Here is an 18,548-nt window from a genome sequence, read left to right on the forward strand (position 1 = left end):
CCAATAGATTGTTGGAATACCTGGTCTCCAAAAACCACATAGATATTGTCAGTCAGAAACTCAAGCATCTTCTTGATGTCAACTTCAGAGTACTTATGTGTGCAATCAGAATATGTTTTAACAAAATAATTTTTCAAATTACCAATGACGAGGTAAGTAAACTTACGAGTTCCATTTTTGTTGAAGAAGCAGCTGTCAATGATATCAAAAAGCCTGGATTTTAATTTGTCGTGGGGAATTGTTGTGTATAAAGTTGAAAAGTCGTAAGTTTTTATGCTGTTGATTTTTGTAAAGTCTTGTGATTTCAAATTGTCCAAAATTTCTTTAGAATTTTTAAGTATCCACATCTGATTTACACCACTTCTTGAATATATAGTTGTACAGTACTCTTGAAATTTTTCCTTCACTACTGTCAATATTTTAGTGAGAAGTAACCACAGAGGCTTGGTTGAACATTTACTGGAACCTGTAATGTATCTTTGTTTGTAAGGATTCTTATGAAGTTTCGGAATCCAATATATAGAAGGTAGTTCAAATTCATTTTGGCTCTATGGAATATTAAAAGTATTCAAAACTGACAGGTGATGTTGAAGAATTTCTTCTTTAGAAAGAGAAGTATATGTATAAGTAGGATTACCACTTGTAGAATTAAATCCAAGTTCTTCTAGAATGCAATTTATATAATGAGCCGTACAAACGAAGACAATGTTGTTACCTGCTTTTTCGGCAGGAACCAGTACGTACTGATCGTGTAATCTATCTAATTCTTTTTTCACTTCTGGTTTATTGAACACAGAAGGATAGATGGTTTTCATTTTGCCCCTCAATCTTTTAATACGTGACTTTAACATGGATCTGATACATTTAATCCATTCTGACAAGGTGTCAATGTCTTCTTTTTTTCTCTCCTCCTAGGCAGTAAATAAACTAATTAAATGCATAGTTACGATGAGCAAGAATTCCTCCAAAATTGTACATTTTATTGTTCTAGTTTCAGGGGTCTGGTGTTGAAGCGGGTTCTATTGATTATAACTTAAAAATACATTAAATTATTGATAATTTTCTTTTCTGCTCCTGGATATTGCCCTTTTTTGTAAATCATCGTAATACCACGGGGGACATTTCTCAAATTGAAAAAAAAATGTGTTCAGTCGTTAGAGTCGCTTTGATTCTCTGAATTTCGACAGGATGTGTCTTACAAGCACTAGCCAGAGCAACAAGAGTGACTCGAATGAAACAAGCGTTGTCGAGGTTTCGAATCTCTACAATGGAAAGTTAATTTTTTATCTTTATGGTAAAGTTTGACATCTTGACAATTCTTCCACAAGGATATTTAATAGCGCCGACATCAATTCGACAGGAAGAATCCAAGGGAATGTCCTCATTACTATTGAGAACAATCTCGATACAATTTAACATGGCTTCGGTATCCATGTCATCCATGGGTCGAAAAGGGATGTAGACAGGAAAATCTACTCCGTCGCTATGAATGACCTCTAATGATGTCTCCGGGACGGAGGTCTTTCTTTGCTTGTGTATTGCATTCTCGAAGGCTTCTTTTAGAATACCTTAGGTCTCTTTCATTTTTGTTTTCTCTTGACGAAAGAGATGGTCTTTAAAGGTTAACTCAAAGGTGACCTCCTTAACACCCTTCGTTTTCAGGTTCTTTTCTTTTACCAAACGAATGTTGAAATCGTCTGTCCCCCCACCCGTCTGCACTCCCTCACTTAAAGGCTCTACTTGTACATTTTAGATGAGATAGTCTCCTTCTTGAAAGGAAACGTCTGGCGGGTGTGACCGGTCGGCAGGGGATGCTCACTCCTCCATGGCACCTGATCCCACCTCTGATGTTTCGGAGGTCCGTGTTTGCTCTGCTCTTATTTTATATATTTGTTTAATGGACGTTGAGATTGAATAATGTTCGTTATTTCCATATCCTCCTGCTACATCTGAAAAATCCAGACTGAAAGGGGCATAGATCCCCTCGACCTCCATGTTCACCAGAAGGGACTGGTTACTGCAATATCGTCAAAATCATTACCTCATCTTATAATCATTGACGAAGCCTGGATGTCATCCATCATGGATTGAGCAGAAGGAGCAGAAGATGGAGACGCGTCTGTCAATTCCATGCCTTCAATATCACGAAAGAGGTCCTGTTCTCTGACAATGTGGCTTTAATAAAAGATCATACACATCTTATTTATCTTTCGAAATGGGTCAACATAAGTGAAACGATAAAAGATTGTGACCATTTCGAGTAACCATACTTAAAATATTTGAATTTATATTATTTTTTAAGAATATAATTATTATTATTATTATCATTATTATTATTAATTATTATTATAAATATTTAAATAAGAGGGGAAGGAGGAGGGGGGCTAGCATTTTTAAAAAATAATATGAAAAAAAAGTTATGACCATTTCGAGTTACCATACTTAAAATATTTGAATTTATTATTTTTTAAGATATAAACGTTAATTATTATTATTAATATTTAAACAAGGGAGTGGGGGGGGGGGACGAGCATTTTAAGGAAAGAGAATTCGGAAATGTTTCCTTTCATATCACAATTCGTGTAAATATTTTCTGTATTACCTCTCTTTCTCCATTATCCGTCTTTTTATATCGATTTAAAAAACAGTCTTTGTAATATTGTAAAAACGATTCTAAAATTTGTATATTTTCCTCATCATTTTATAATAATAATACTTTTAAAAATAAAGAAAAAGAAAACACATGCGCACACCCTCAGACCAATACAATAACACATGCACAATGATTGTTTTATTCTAAAGGTTTTTTTTTAATATTTAGAGCAAAGACAACTCGGTTATACACAAATATTTTTCGTATTATCTCCCTTTCTCCAGTCTGCGTTATGCGATATCTCACCGAGCGGAGATTTAAAAACCAGTCATTGTCATACTGTAAAACGCTTCTAAAATTTGTATATTTTCCTCACCATTTTATAATAAAATATTATTAACAAGCAAATTCAAGGAATTGTGGTCCCCCGCTTTCGGTGTCTTTGTGGGTGAGATGCCATTTTTAATGACATATTGTGTGAAATATGAACACCCTGTCATATATCATTTATTTAAAATCATCACTGAACTCCAAGGTCTAATGGGTTAAAGTTCTTGGTATCAAATGAACAGTCTTCTCACAAGAATTACATAGGTGAAGTATGAAAGCCCTAGCCCTTGCCATTCAAAAGTAATGGTAAAGGTTAAAGTTTTCTCATAAGTACGAATATTCTCCAAGGTCAACTTCAAAAGGTCAAAGTTGTTGATATCAAATGAAAGGTAGCGTTCGCCTCTTGATCGGGAGGCCCGGGTTCGATTCTCGATCGCGGCGCCGCGTCATACCTAAGACGTAAACATAGGTAGTTACTGTTCCTTCGCTAAGCGCTCGGCACTAGAAGTGAAAGTCACGGGTCTTTCGGATATGACCTTAAAAACGTAGGTCCCGTGTCACGGTAGGCGTTGGCACGATAAAGAACTCTCACTGCTCAATGGCCCTGAGTGCCGAGTATAGGTCTAAATTTGAATCCCTTCACCGGCATCGGTGACGTTTACATATGAGTGGAAAATTCTCAAGAGGGACGTTAAACAATATACAATCAATCAATCAATCATATGAAAGGTCTTGCCACAAAGAATACATATGTGAAATATGAAGTCCTAGTATCTACTGTACAAAAGTTGTGGCAAAGGTCATAGTTTTTGAAAAGTAGGCCAAACTCCAAGGTCAAGGTGAAAGGGTCAAAGTTCTTGGTATCTAATGAAGGGTCTTCTCAAAAGCGTTAAATATGTAAATATGAAAAACCTAGCCCGTACCGTTCAAAAGTTATGGTCAATGTTAAAGTTTTTTCATAAGTTCGGAAATCTCTAAGGTCAAAGTCATAAGGTCAAAGTTGTTGATATCAAATGAAAGGTCTTGCCACAAAGAATATATATGTGAAATACAAAAGTCTTAGTATCTACTGTTCAAAAGTTTTGGCAAAGGTCATAGTTTTTTAATAGTAGGCCAACCTCCAAGGTCAAGGTGAAAGGGTCAAAGTTCTTGGTATCCAATGAAAGACCTTCACACAAGAATTACATATATGAAGTATGAATGCCCTAGCCCGTACCGTTCAAAAGTTATGGTCAATGTTGAAATTTTTTCATAAGTTCGGAAATCTCCGAGGTCAAGGTCAAAAGGTCAAAGTTGTTGGTATCCAATGAAAGGTCTTCTCACAAAAAACATTTATGTGAAATATAAAAAACCTTCTATCGACGATTCAAAAGTTATGGCCAAAGTAAAAGTATGAAATGTTTTGTGTAAAAGTGGGTCAGACTTCAAGGTCAAGGTCAAAAGGTCAAAGAAACACGCACGCTAACTCTCGATTCCCGCCTACATTTTGGAACCGTTTAATTCAATATGAATAGCAATTTGGCCATAAAATCTTTGTTTAATACAAAGAACAGTTCAATGGTAATTGATAAATCGTCTTAATACCAGCGTTACAGAGTAAGTTATCCATAATTCAAGCTCTTGAAAAAAGGGGGGTAGACGATTTTTTTCCATTGAAATCGGAGTTTCAAACATCACCGTATTTTGAAACAGTCTTGGATATAAGTAAATGTTCCTTATATCTTTTATTATGTTTTAGGCAAATAAATAAAGCATAAATATTTCAAAAAAATATGATCGTTTCAGTTGTATATCGCTTTGAAATTGGTGGGAAATAAGCATTTTTATCGTTTTTTGCGAATAAACATATGTTCCCCCCCGTGTCACACAAAAAGCTTTGGTATGAATTTGTGAAATACCATTCCATATTACCTGTAAAAAGGAATTTTTGTGACACAGGGGGGAAAGATGTTTAAAAAATATTTTTCGTTTTCCATTGATTTCTATAGTAAAAAACACGTTTTACCAAAATTTTAGAGTTATCTTTCTTTGTTTTCCCAAATAAGTAATGTTTTATGAAAAATCATATAATTATCTATAGAAAATATTAAAAATTTATTGAATATCTTAACTTTAGAAAATTGACTTGGAGGTAGGCGGGAGAACAATACTACCGTTCGCAGTTCTTTGGTGGTACCCAAAGAAAGGTCTTATCACAAGGAATACATTTGTGAAATATGAAAGTCAGAGCTCCACTAAATCAAAAGTTATTGGCAAGGTTAAAGTTTTTGTGACGGACTGACAGACTGATGGACAGATGGACAGACGAATGAGATTTAATGTCCCCTCGCTTTCGCGAAAGCGGGGGACAAAAATAAAGAAACACACACACATACGTACCCTCCATCTTTCTTAAAGATCTACCATGATTGCTTTCTTCTAAATGTGACTTTTTTTATATTTTATTTTTTTTTTTTGAATATATGTTTTAAAACATTAAACGGATAAAATATGAATGATTTCTTCAATTGACCATTAAAAGTTACGTTTAGAAATAATAAATTGTATAGTAGAACTAAAGAAATTTGAAATCTAACCACTCCCTACTCCCACCAAAACGGAAGGAGGGGGGGGTATATTTGTCTTTCAAACAAAAGTCCTTTCATGTCATAATATACCAATCTTTTTTTTCGTATTAGCTCCCTTTCTCCAGTCGGCGTCTTGTAACCGAGCGAGGATTTAATGCATTTAAAATCAGATATAATACTATTGTTATACACTTCAAAATAAGTATACTTCCCTTAATCATTTATTGGTTAAAACAAACAAAACAAGCAAATTCAAAGAATTGTGGTCCCCCGCTTTCGGTATCTTTGTGGGCAAGATATCATTTTTAGGGTCAAGGTAAATAGGTCCAAGTTTTTGGTATCCCATGAAAGGTCTTGCAATAAAGAATACATATATTTAAAATATGAAAGTCCTAGTTTCTACCGTTCAAAAGTTGTGACCAAGGTTAACGTTTTTAAAAAGTAGTTAAAACTCCAAGGTCAAAGGGTCAAAGTTCTTGGCATGCAATAAAAGGTCTTCTCACAAGGATTACATATCGTGAAGTACGAAAGCCCTAGCCCTTATCGTTTAAAAGTGATGGTCAAGGTTAAAGTTTTTTCAGAAGTACGTAAATCTCCAAGGTCAAGGTCCAAAGGTCAAAGTTGTTGGTATCCAATGAAAGGTGTTGCCTCAAAGAATACATGTGTGAAATATAAAAGTCCTTGTATCTACCGTTCAAAAGTTGTGACCAAGGTTATAATTTTTAAAAAGTAGTTAAAACTCCAAGGTCAAGGTCAAAAGGTCAAAGTTCTTGGAATCCAATGAAAGGTCTTCTTACAAGAATAAAATATGTGAAGTATAAAAGCCATAGCCCTTACCGTTCAAAAATTATGGTCAAGGATATAGTTTTTTCATAAGTACGTAAATTTCCAAGGTCAAGGTCAAAAGGTCAAAGTTGTTGGTATTCATTGAAAGGTCTTGTCACAAAGAATAAATATGTTAAATATGAAAGTCCTAGTACCTAACATTCAAAAGTTATGGCCAAAGTAAAAGTTTAGAATTTTTTAGTAAAAGTAGTTTAAACTCCAAGGTCAAGGTCAAAAGGTCAAATTTGGTGATACCCAAAGAAAGGTCTTATCACAAGGAATACATATATGAAATATGAAAATTATAGCTCCACTAAATCAAAAGTTATGGGCAAGGTTAAAGTTTTTGTGACGGACAGACAGACGGACCGACGGACAGACGAATGAGATTTAATGTCCCCTCGCTTTCGCGAAAGCGGGGGACAACAAACAACCAAAAAAAAAGTCAACAACAATAACAACACACATACTTTTTTTTATCTCATAAATTTTATCCAAGTCTTTTATTTATACTTCTCTTCTTTTCCCAATTTTTTTTCTTTGCTTGGACTTGATTTGCTTTGGAATATTTTTATACATGTTGTATATCTGGGTTTTTTTTCTTATCTATCAGGGAATAAATCTCCTCTCTTATTTTCCTGACTGTGCGTTTTTTCGTGATTATCCATACTATCATAATCTCCGAAAATTAAATGACAATATCCACATTGATACATTTTTTGGGGGGTTAGATGAAAATGTTACGTTCTTACTGATCTGAGGGTTGCTATTAGACTACTTAAAAAATAAATATTTAGATATTTTTATACGATTTTCACTGATGTTATTTTTCAATGACAAATTCTATTGGTTGTCAGCTATCATCCGTTAACAACAGTCTGTTACCAAGAGAGATTTCGAAATAGTCTTTTTTTTTAAATACATATACAGAGTATAATAGACTCACGAAATCAATAGAATAAATAACAGTCGACATTTGAATTAACGAATACAATTTTAATTTCTTTTCTTTCTAAATTTAATCTGATAATCCATTGTTTAATATAATCGACATATTCAAAGAAAAAAAAAGAAGAATAAAAATAAAATAAGTATATCAATTTTTCATTGAGGTCTATTTTTTTATTCAATGGTTATAGGATCCTTCGTACACTTTCTTTGTTTGTTTTTTTTTAATTTCTTTTTTTCTAAATTTAATCTGATAAGCCATTGTTTAATATAATCAACATATTCAAATAAAAAAAAAAAGAAGAATAAAAACAAAATAAGTATATCAATGTTTCATTGAAGTCTATTTTTTTATTCAATGGTTATAGGATCCTTCGTACACTTCCTTAGTGTGTTTTTTTTAAAAAATAAATTGGTTATAACCTGTCAAATATCAGTAAAAATTATTCTCTTTTTTTTAAGTTATCATCCATGAATTAAAATTATAAAATTAATGTATATAAGACAGATTATAACATATTTATTTTATTTACTCTAGTGTAAATCAGAATCATTCCACTATATACAAAAGATTTCCCATATTACATGATCACATCAAGTAACAACACTTTATTTTGTTATTTCTTGTTTCATTTCATTTTTCTTTGTCATAATATTAACGTAGATTCATTTCATCAGTCTCCTCATTCATTTCATCAGTCTCCTCATTCATTTCACCAGTCTCCTCATTCATTTCATCAGTCTCCTCATTCATTTCATCAGTCTCCTCATTCATTTTACAACCATTCTTTCATGAAGCCTTTTTCCAACTTCACATATAGTTTTAATAATAACACAAACAAAATATTATCATTTTGAGTTCAACTTTTTTATTCTTTTTCGCGATATTACAATGAAAACGCGATTCTTTTCTTCTTTCTACAAAATAAAAAAAAAGACATATAGTACACAATTGAATATATGTATGTGTGTTTGTGTGTGTGTGTGTGTGTATGTGTGAGGAGTGTGCGTGTGTGGCTCCCCCATACTGGGGACCTGCTACAGATACGCAAGTCGTAAAATGGGGACATCAAAAACATTGGGGACTTGATTTAAGTCCCCAAACTTTTTTATCGTTGAAAACGAAAAATTGACATGTCTAAATCCTAAAAATATCAAAAAAATAATGTGTCCCAGTTACGGGGTTTTATCGGACACATGATTACACAGATATCGTGTTGATTGAAATCGCCATCTTCACTTACACATCTCTGACGTTACACACTTCTAGATTACGCATGCGCGTGTGTAAAAAAAGCGGAAGTCCAATTGTTTGAAGCGGGATACAATAAACATGTGGAAAAGAAGACACAGAGGAAAGCCTGGGCACAGAATCCTAGATTCTTTTGATAAGGATGATTTTTATGCTGGAAAACGGTATGTTATCTACTTCTTGGATAAAATATATGGTTCGAGGAAACTTGCATCAAAGTATTGAAGGGGGGGGGGGGGGGGGGCAGTGACGATTGCTGCATAGGCCTATCGGGTACCCAGTTGAAATGAAAAGACAATTATTTATGCGATTTTCTTTCTTGAAATAGTACACAATTTATGCTATTCATTTCACAATGATTTAAAATTCATCAAATGAAAGGTATATTAATCGAATGTGTTTTGTATTTCATGTCAACATGAAATGACCTTTACTAAGTTTTAACTGAACTAAATCCAGTCCACTTTAATTAGAGAAAATGGAAATGTAGTTTGTATGTGTGAGTTTTTTTGAGCCAATTGTGGGATCGGGTTGTACCACCCCACCCCACCCCACCCCCTTCTTCTTGAGATCTGCAACTTATTGTTTTTAAAGCAAAACCTAAGATTGGGTTGTACCAAACACCTCAACAACCCACCCCCTTTTTCTTGAGCTCAGCAACCTATTTCTGGTGTTGTTTTCTTTTCATTTTTTAAAGCAAAAAGTGAGATCGGATTGTACCCCCCCCCCCCCTTTTACTTGAGAGAGAACATATACAGTGTAGTTATCAATTCAACATATATATTTTACTTGTCCTATAATATATAGACATTACTTAATACAATAATAGCCTATCTCAATTTTACTCATAATGCACTTATTATCTACTGCTAAAGAGCAAATAATTGAATATTAAGTGTATATTGTTTTCATGTTGTTTATATTAAAGAAACTTGGGCTGAAGCATCTTTTAATTTAAAAAGCTACCACATTAAATTACTTATATGACAGTACAATTCATTAAGTGACAATTATATTTTCCACATTTTTCTTAATTATTATCATTTTACAGCATTCTTTTAAATAAAAATCACATTTGATCTCTCTAAGGGCCTGTACAGGTTATGGGCATTGGAATAAAAATGCTCAGAAAGGAAATATGGATAAAAATGTACGTCTTGAAAAAATTTTATTAGTGAATTTTTTTTTCATATAATTATTATCCTTAAACATGTTAAAAGATATAGAATTAAACTAGAATATAAAAATCATGCAAACTTGTGTTTATTAGATTTTTTTAATCAGGTCATTATATCCTAAAGCAGGACATTATACCCCTGGCCCTGTCGTTTTTATTATGTCCAATAAAAATTTTATATATTTTATTTTGCATTTTGCCACGATTCTCATAGAAGATAACAATATTTATTATTTCCAATAAAAATGATATTGTGTATGCACCAAAATTGACAAAAAACTATTTATTATAATCAGTCAGGACATTGTACTATAAGGGCATTATACACTTCCGGTGTAAACAGCTTACTCAGGAACTGAGGAAGCAGGTAAGGCATGGTTTGGACTGAAAAAAAACCCACGTCCTTGTTTGATTCCTTGAAACGATTGTGGAATTATGTTCTGGAGACTTAAAGTCTGTACAAAGACACACTACTTCAAAGTAGTTTCATGTCGACCGCTTTATACCTGTTAGACAGAATCATGGATAAGCCTTTCCGAATTCCCTCTGTTTAATTCTCCTTTCACTGTTAGTGTGTTTGTTTATATACAAACAGCTTTGAAATTGAATTTTTAAGAGATCATATTCATTATAATTTTATATCATATGATATGATCTTTTTTAAAGCAGGGTGCAATGTATTCAATTTTTGTATCCTTTCTATCAGAAAAGTCATAGGCTATAATAAGAATCATTTGACTTGTTTAATGTATTGTGGTAGTTTATTTATGTATTCTTAAATTATTTCATTTCAATCCAGATGTAAATTATCTTGCTTATATTTGGAAACACCCACTTTTATGCGACCATCAGATCGGGGAGGAAGACGACTGGCTTAATTCTCTATAGCTACACTCTTCACATACTAGAATCATCTTTTTCAACTTGTCCATCTGTTTATATTGCTTTTATAGTTTATATTTTGGTTAGACTATATTTTGGTAGGGGGTAAATTATGTACATTGTACGTACATTATAGCAGTTTTCTGTAAGACTTGTAATAAATTTGTAAAGTCGGAATACCAATATTGACCTCATAGAACAACACCTACATGTAGTATCGCGAGTACCTCACAGATATAAATTCTTACTACCGCTCTTTTGCAAGGGAGTAGAGAAGGCTCTAAATCTCACAATTTAGATTTCTGGGGTATAACAATGCTTACACTAGTGACAATCAATAAATATAATTATGATTCAAACAATCATGCCGAAAGTACAGTGAATTGCCAAGGATTGAACTCTAAATAGTACAAATGTAGCTAGATTATCAAATAAGGAAAGTTAAAGTATTTATGAAGTAATGATGTTCAATGAGAATTTAATGAGAAAAGTCCGCTCTAAAGAGAAAAGTAATTGTTAAAAATGTAACATATGAGGATAAGCTCCTCTCTCAGATTTATTAGGCTGGTTAAGCATATGTTTAGCAAGATATTTCACTAGGATTTCTTTCTTACTGTCTGCAGGATTATTTTTGCACCATTTAATTTTTGCCCTTTCACACTTGCAAACAATTTTGCCCATTCATAGTTTTATTACAGAAATTATATGTATTGTTTCATTTTGCCCTGTTTTAAATTTGCCCAAAAGGGGCGAAAATAAAATGGGAGCGAAAATTTTCCTGTATACAGTATTTGTCCTTGTAAATTTCATATTTTGATCTGATGATTCCCACCTGTCAACGAGACGTGATACAGCTCTTCAGATCAAGTTACTGTTATAATGACATGTTTATTATATACCCCGTTACAACTAGTAAATAAATGTATATTTAAAAAATATGCAAGAGAAGAATTATGTCAATTATGTAACATTAATCCATTACATGGAAGTTTTTGATATGCAAGAACAATAACGTTATGTTTCTGCATACTAAGTCTTCAGTTTCCGAGAGTAGTGGAATGGATTCAGAAAACCACAGTGTGGTGATCTGCAAAGTTTGAATGTCACCTGATTGCGTAAAATCAACATTAAAATTAGGCTTGAGTATCACAAGCTTCCTAACGATACGATACATAACATGATATGGTCATGTGATACAACACGTATTGTGATACACTAGGTGTCATTAACAGTTAAATTAACTGATATGCTTATATTCTTGCTCACTAACCCCCAGTTATAGAAAATATAAAAAATATCTTACCTAACCAAAGTTATTTATAGGCCAACTTATAGTCTTAACATTGTATTTTTTTATACTACCTTGTTTTCAGTCATTTTTGTAGCTTTAAAAGTTCTCAGTTTGCATTAAAAGTTCTCAGTTTGCATGTAAAATTTTTTAATAAGACAATGAAAATTAACTTGTACTGTATCACGATACATACATGACGATACGATATACATATCGTGAGGCCTTGCGATCAATACAATCGATGTATCGCTGTATTGTTACACCTCTAATTAAAACTGAGTGTTACACTGTTGGGTATATCTATAATGCAACCTACATTAAGTACATACAACAACACATGATATCAGAGTCTAGACACACCTAATGTCACATGACATTTGACAAGCCCATCTTATTAAAAAAATAAATCAGTATCTGAGCTCATCCTAATGGTTGCATCGTCAACATATTACGAATTAATAGGATGATTTTCTCCTATAGTTTGGACTTTCAGTAGCATGGCATTCTCGGCGCTACGTAATGGTGAATACTAGTAGATTCTTATTGGTTAAGAAATTATAACATCAAGAACTTAAAATTATTGTTGACAACGATGAGGCGACTTATGCCTCACCTCTGTGCCGTGTGAGAACTTTTGATTGGCAATTTACTACACCAGTTGACATTTGGCCGCATTTCTATCATATGTATATTTCAACAGTGAAGGGAAGCAGTGTAAATTTCAGAAGCAAATTAGGTAACATCGAGAATGCCACACCTTACTGAAAGTCCAAACTAATCGTATAATGGTCCTATTTCTCAGGTATTTTGATTGTATGATATCCAACATTTTAGAAATCACAAAATTCTATACTAATATTAACATTACATTTGGCGTGCATTCTTTTTAGCACTTTGGGGGGAAAGAAACTTCCGCTAAGTCAAGTACAGTATGCTGAATGTCTTGCACATATGTTCATAATTAAGAACTTTATGAAATGCACTAAATCAAATCTATACGCTAACTTGCTCAAAAGTCAAATATTATATTTTTATTACACACTTAGTGATAAATACAGGTTTTTTGCATATTGCAATATGGCTGCATGATGTCACAATAGCTGTATCAGCCCTGCAGGGCTGATATGGATTTGCGGGGCTGATAACCTATATCAGCCCTGCAAATCCATATCAGACCTGCAGGGCTGATACGGCTATTGTGACATTAATATCACACCCTTAATAAATTTAATTAAACCACAAAAACAGTACTTGTGATCATACACAATTTTTGGTGGGTTCATATTCTTGTAATTTTAACTTTTTGAAAATAAAGATTCTTTAATCTTAATTTACAAATACATGTAATAGATTATTTTCAAATTACGGATCGAGTGCATTGAAATAGAAGTAGAAACAAACCCAAATCGTATGAGACAATAGACCATGTACATATAGTATGTTAGTTTACTGAGGCCGAAGGCGATTCAAAAGTCAGCCAATTTATTCATTGTTATTAAATGTTATTGAATTTCCAAATGTTTGACACGTTTGTTCTTGTCTCCAACAAATGTATACACTCGTGATTTAAAGCATAGTGTAATAACACATTATGATAAGTGTTGGCAAATCGGACGATTTTTATTAAGCGGTTACTCGTTTCATCTTCCGATCGAGTACCCGGTTACTCGGATGATTTTTGGTAAAAGCATCAATATCTATTATTTATCTTTTTCTATACTTATCGGTATAGTAATCTGCAAATATACTGTATATGGACATAATATTTACAACACATATGATATCATCAAAGATTTACTGTTTTAAAATAAAGAAAATAAGGAAGTCGACACACGGAGAAGACAAATAAATATGTCATTGTCAATCACCATTTTACACTTTCCTTTTCAGCCCCCGAAATATGTCGCAATCAAGGAGAATAATTATTTACATACTCCATAATTAATAGTCAGTATGTGGAGTTTCCAGTAAATCGCTGGTTTCCGAATATTTTAAGATTAGGTGATTTAACAGATTTTGAATCAGCTGTTCTTCTGGTAAACTCCAAGCTTATTATGTCTGCGACGGCATCTTGTTAAATTATCAAATGAGGTAATTATAACTCAGGTCTTCAAAAGATATATACCCCAGGCGATCAAAGCTATCAATTATATAAACTGTGAAAACTAATCAAAACAGTTTGATCCACTACAACCATGCACTAGATCAAGTCTAATGGTATCTAAAATTAGGGAAATGTGTAATTTAGTATACCGGTACATTTATAAATTATTAAACATTTATTTCTATGCCTTTACTATGGAGAATTCATTTTATCCAAGCAACCGAATAGCAGTTTTACTAACCGATACTCACATCGTTCGACAGTTAACCAGTTAACTGGGTACTCGTTGCCAACACTTAGATTTATGATTGTAATTTATCAGCTACTATCATATTTTAAAAGTGGAAAAAAATATTATTAAACAATAGATACTCAACTATTTACTAAGAAAGTAGTTTAGTGCATTGGTATCTAGCATGGTAACATTTGCAATGACACATGTTTTAAAATGCCCAATTTGATTGGTCAAAAAATGTTAGCAAATCTATGGTTGGTCAACATGGTCAAGAGGGAAAACCCAAAAACCTCCTAGAACTTTAATTTGAAGTGAACTCACTCTGAGGTACACCCCAAAAATGCCCAAGGAAAAGGTGTCTAGTCCAACCAGAGAGCACCCTAATCCCTGATCATTTAATTTCTATGCTTCTTGTATAGGAATGGGAACTCAATAGTATTACAAACTTTTACTTTGAGAATAAAATTGATAAATTTCTGTATAAAAATGCTTTTACAACATGTATTTAAGATTTGTTCCTACTTTTAAAAAAATTCCAATACATTCTGAATTTAATTTATAATTTTTTTTGTTAGAATGTTCAAGGCAACCAGAAGCTTGAGTCCATCCTGAACATAGAGACAACACAGATATTAGCCAAGCTAGATATTGCTAGAGGATTAGTCAATGCAATTCAGCAAGGACTAGTGATGGATATGTTCCAGGTTCCACAGCTAGGAGAATGTCAGGAAGAAAAGCCTCATCATTAAAAGTGTTACAGGTGAATTATTTAGGAATTTAAAAAAATAAATAGGATAGATAAAGATTCACCAGGGAATGAATTTTTTGTTGGTTCATGATCACATCTATTGAGAAGCCAAAGGCAAAAGTATTGCATGCAGTAAATATTGTTTGGATGTAATCACACTTATATCATTGTATATAAATAACCTTTATCCGTATTGATAAATATTTTGAATTTATTTCAGATAATATAAATCTAAATTCATTACTTTGTCAAATTATATTTTCGTTTCCAATGTCTTTGTTCAAGAGACAATTACAAATAGTCAAATGAATGCACTTTATTTCTCCATCAATATACTGGTTCATTGATAGGTGCTGCTAAAAAAAAATCACGTGCAGGGCGAAACAAATATAGAGACAAGAAGCAGGGCTTGTAGCATGTTTATTGGCGGAATCAATGAAACACAAATATAGAAAAGAATAACTGTCATTTTCAATTTCATGACAATGATCAATGGTATCTGCTTGCATGATAACTTTATGCATAAATGCCTTCTGCATTTATGCAAATTATCACGCCAACCAATTGATTGATCACATCATGAAATCGAAAAATAAGACAGTTATTCCTTAAATAACATTTTTATTCATTTATTTAATACATGTTGTATGAATTTTGCCAGCATCTTCAGATGGTGAAATGTCAAGCAAAAAGTGCATTCCAAGCCCTCAAGAAGTTGTGTCAAGCCCTAGTCGTGAAGGCATTCCAGATCTAAAGAGTAGAAATGGACCTATATGTATGGTTTTATTGATGAAAATATGCCATGCCCCAGTGACAAAGGTGAACCAGTTTCTAAAAATGGAGATGAAGCTTGACCCTGGAAAGAAAGCATGTCTGTCTCTAATGATAGAGATGTGACTTTATCCAGGGACTGAGATCTGCCAGTTCTAAATGAAGGAGATTTGCCAGGTGCTGATATTACTGATATCCTACATGTGGGTCCCATCTGCTCAAGGTTCCAATAGTGAAAAATCTTGGTTAGGAATGAAGTGTCATCAGGTATTGCTTCTATCAAGAATCTTCTTTCTTTAGAATTAATAAGATTAAAGCTTAAATTATTAGGGCCCGCAAGGATTTGCGGGTGCCCTGTAGTAATCACTCTGTCTGTCCGTCTGTCTTCTTCTGTCCACAAATTTTCTGTTTTTTCCTAATAACTTTTTTTATGGTAGCCCAATTAAGTTCACATAGGAAAATTTTTTTAAAATCTTCTTCTCAAGAACCACTGGGCTGGGAAAGATGAAACTCATGTGAAATTATCCTCAGGTAGTGTCGATTCAAGTTTGTTCAAATCATGACCCCCGGGATAGGGTGGGGCCAAAATGGCCGATCAAAGTTATATATATGAATATATAGGTAAAATATTTAAAAAATTATTTTAAATAACCACGGGGCCAGGAAAGATGAAACTCGATGAAATCATCCACAGGTAGTGTCGATTCAAGTTTGTTTAATGATTAACTGACCCCGGGGGTAGCAGGGCCAAAATGGCTGATCAAAGTTTTACATAGGACTAGATAGGGAAATCTTAAAAAGTCGTCTTCTCAAGTACTTCAAAGCCATGATTAGTGATATTTATGTTGAAACATCCTTAGGTAGTGTAGAATTAAATTTGTTCAAACCATTATAACGCCTAAGGATAGGGTTGGGCCACAATGGTGAATCAAAGTTTTACATAGAAAAATAAAGATAAAAAATCCCAATAACATAAAAGCTATGTTTAGTCATATTGACATGTAAGCATCCTCATGTATTAAGGATTTAAATTTATTCAAATCATGGCCCTTTGGGGCAAGAACTGGAAACAATGGGGAATCAAATTCAAATTATTATGAAGTTATATATAAGAAGAAAATGTTTTTAAAAAAATCTTTGTATCAAGAACAGTAAAGTCATATGCTGTGTTTATATGAAGGCATTGTCAAACATTACAGGGTTAGCCTGGACAAACTCATCTAGACCATGCTTTCTGGCTCGGTCAGCATCTACAAGGGACATTTATATAAAGTTATTCCATTTACTCACTGATTGATACTTACAAAGAGCAAAAATATATATAGATTTTTCATGTTTTCTTCTAAAATCTAACCTGTTCTTTCAAGGAACATGAAACTTGGCATTTCACTGAAATTCCACAATCAAGATGATTATGGGATTGTAATATTGTAAAGATATAAACCTTCCTGTGAATTTGCATTGGACTTTGGCCAAAAAAAAAAATTGCAATCCATTAATCATTCAAAAACGATTGATGAATAATAATTTAAATAACTAACCTCCCTGCATGCGAGAGATCTGAGTGTTGGATATTTTGCTGGTCTGCACAACAGGGGGCACTGGTTTGTGGGTTTGCCCTGTTGCTCTATAAATAGCCTGTACCCAGAGTGTCCTTTCATTTTCATCATCCGTGGCAAAGGTAACATTGTCACCCTCCTTGACACAGTTGAAGAAATATTTCCCTCCTAGACCCTCAGCTTCTGGTGGAGAAAAACAAAAACTGTTTGATGTTTTATCACAAGATAGTCATAAAATTGATCTATAAATTTAGAGACCCACCCGAAGAACCACCCCACTATGCACAAATATCATAGAGAGGCAATGGCAATAAAATGGCCAGACTCTGACAAGAGACACCAGTTCTAATATCAAATGGGCTCCAGATGGAAAATGTACAAATCCATATTTCATTACAACAGTTTATTACTAATCAGTGCTTTTGGTGCCTGGTGATAAAGTAAGACTTCACTGACAGCAAGTTTACTCTATAAGTTCTTTTTTCTACTAGACACAAGTTATTAAATACAGACTAACCTGGAATTTGTTCACAGTAATCTACCGTAAATCCGTCAAGCTGCATCATTTCTGTGGGATCAGGCTTTTTCTCTCTGTAGCTACACATGGCAAATGTGTACTGCGACACCTGATTTAAATATTTATTACTGCAATAGCTTAAAAGTGACAAGTTAAAGAAAACAAGAAATAAACTTTTATATTTACATTTGCCAATGTCTTTCCTTATATGACATTATGAATTAAATTGACAACTTTCCATGAAATCTAGTTAATCACAAAATCAGACTTTAGTGTGTATGAATATATACTGTAGATCACTAAATTTTCGCGACACCATATTTTCGCGAGATAGTTATTGACTCTTGATTAGCGAGACAAAATTTTCACAAATTATGGTTATTGCTCTATATAATCTTAAGGAATACTATTATACGCGAGAATTTAAATTTCGCGAGCACACAAGAACAAACACAAAATGAAATTGACAAATACAAATCTTTGACAAGCAATTTACTCTTCTGGGATCAGCATCTCTCTTTTTTGAAAGTGATGTGCTCAAGTTTTTTTTTTTTTTTTTTTTTTTTTGTTTCATTAAACTAGTAGTAGTAGTAGTTTAATTTAGCTATAATATGAGGAAAATTCTCAAAGAACTTTGCGTAAAATGTTGTTTTTTCCCCTTTTGTTTTGTAATTTTTTTTTGGAAGGAAAGAAATGTTTTGAAATTTAGGTTGGATGCTAAACAAAGAAAAAAACTTGGAATGGCCTCA

At 33.1% G+C, this 18,548-nt stretch overlaps 1 protein-coding gene and 1 long non-coding RNA gene across 4 annotated transcripts; one reads left to right on the forward strand and one right to left on the reverse strand.

The window, feature by feature from the left end:
* Positions 1-8,554: 8,554 nt before the first annotated feature.
* On the forward strand, positions 8,555-16,310 carry LOC134242905 (uncharacterized). 3 transcript variants are annotated; one of them, XR_009986940.1, is made up of 3 exons: positions 8,555-8,679; positions 14,780-14,964; positions 15,614-16,310. It is a non-coding gene; the product is annotated as an uncharacterized LOC134242905 (long non-coding RNA). The 3 variants fall into 3 exon arrangements; XR_009986939.1 differs by lacking the exon at positions 8,555-8,679 and adding an exon at positions 9,768-10,059; XR_009986941.1 differs by lacking the exon at positions 8,555-8,679 and adding an exon at positions 11,967-12,667.
* Positions 16,311-16,893: 583 nt separating this feature from the next.
* On the reverse strand, positions 16,894-17,905 carry LOC134242907 (calcium-dependent secretion activator-like). The gene is made up of 3 exons (XM_062725110.1): positions 17,800-17,905; positions 17,265-17,465; positions 16,894-16,973 (listed from the first exon to the last, which is right to left on the reverse strand). The coding sequence occupies exons 1-3, from the start codon at positions 17,885-17,887 to the stop codon at positions 16,894-16,896; spliced, it is 369 nt and encodes a 122-aa protein (XP_062581094.1). The 5' UTR covers positions 17,888-17,905.
* Positions 17,906-18,548: the final 643 nt, after the last annotated feature.

This window comes from Saccostrea cucullata, unplaced genomic scaffold (genome assembly GCF_032062105.1).
Source record: "Saccostrea cucullata isolate Sc308-1 unplaced genomic scaffold, CSIRO_AGI_Scuc_v1 ctg5744, whole genome shotgun sequence".
NCBI lineage: Eukaryota > Metazoa > Mollusca > Bivalvia > Ostreida > Ostreidae > Saccostrea > Saccostrea cuccullata.

Bases quoted from the DNA above. Each gene is read 5' to 3' on its own strand.
- LOC134242907 (XM_062725110.1), bottom strand. From the start codon at position 17,887: ATGTGTAGCTACAGAGAGAAAAAGCCTGATCCCACAGAAATGATGCAG. The intron at 17,466-17,799 runs GTTAGTCTGTAT...TTTCTCCACCAG, and splicing joins TTACTGTGAACAAATTCCAG to AAGCTGAGGGTCTAGGAGGG. The intron at 16,974-17,264 runs GTTAGTTATTTA...TGTCCCTTGTAG, and splicing joins GATCTCTCGCATGCAGGGAG to ATGCTGACCGAGCCAGAAAG.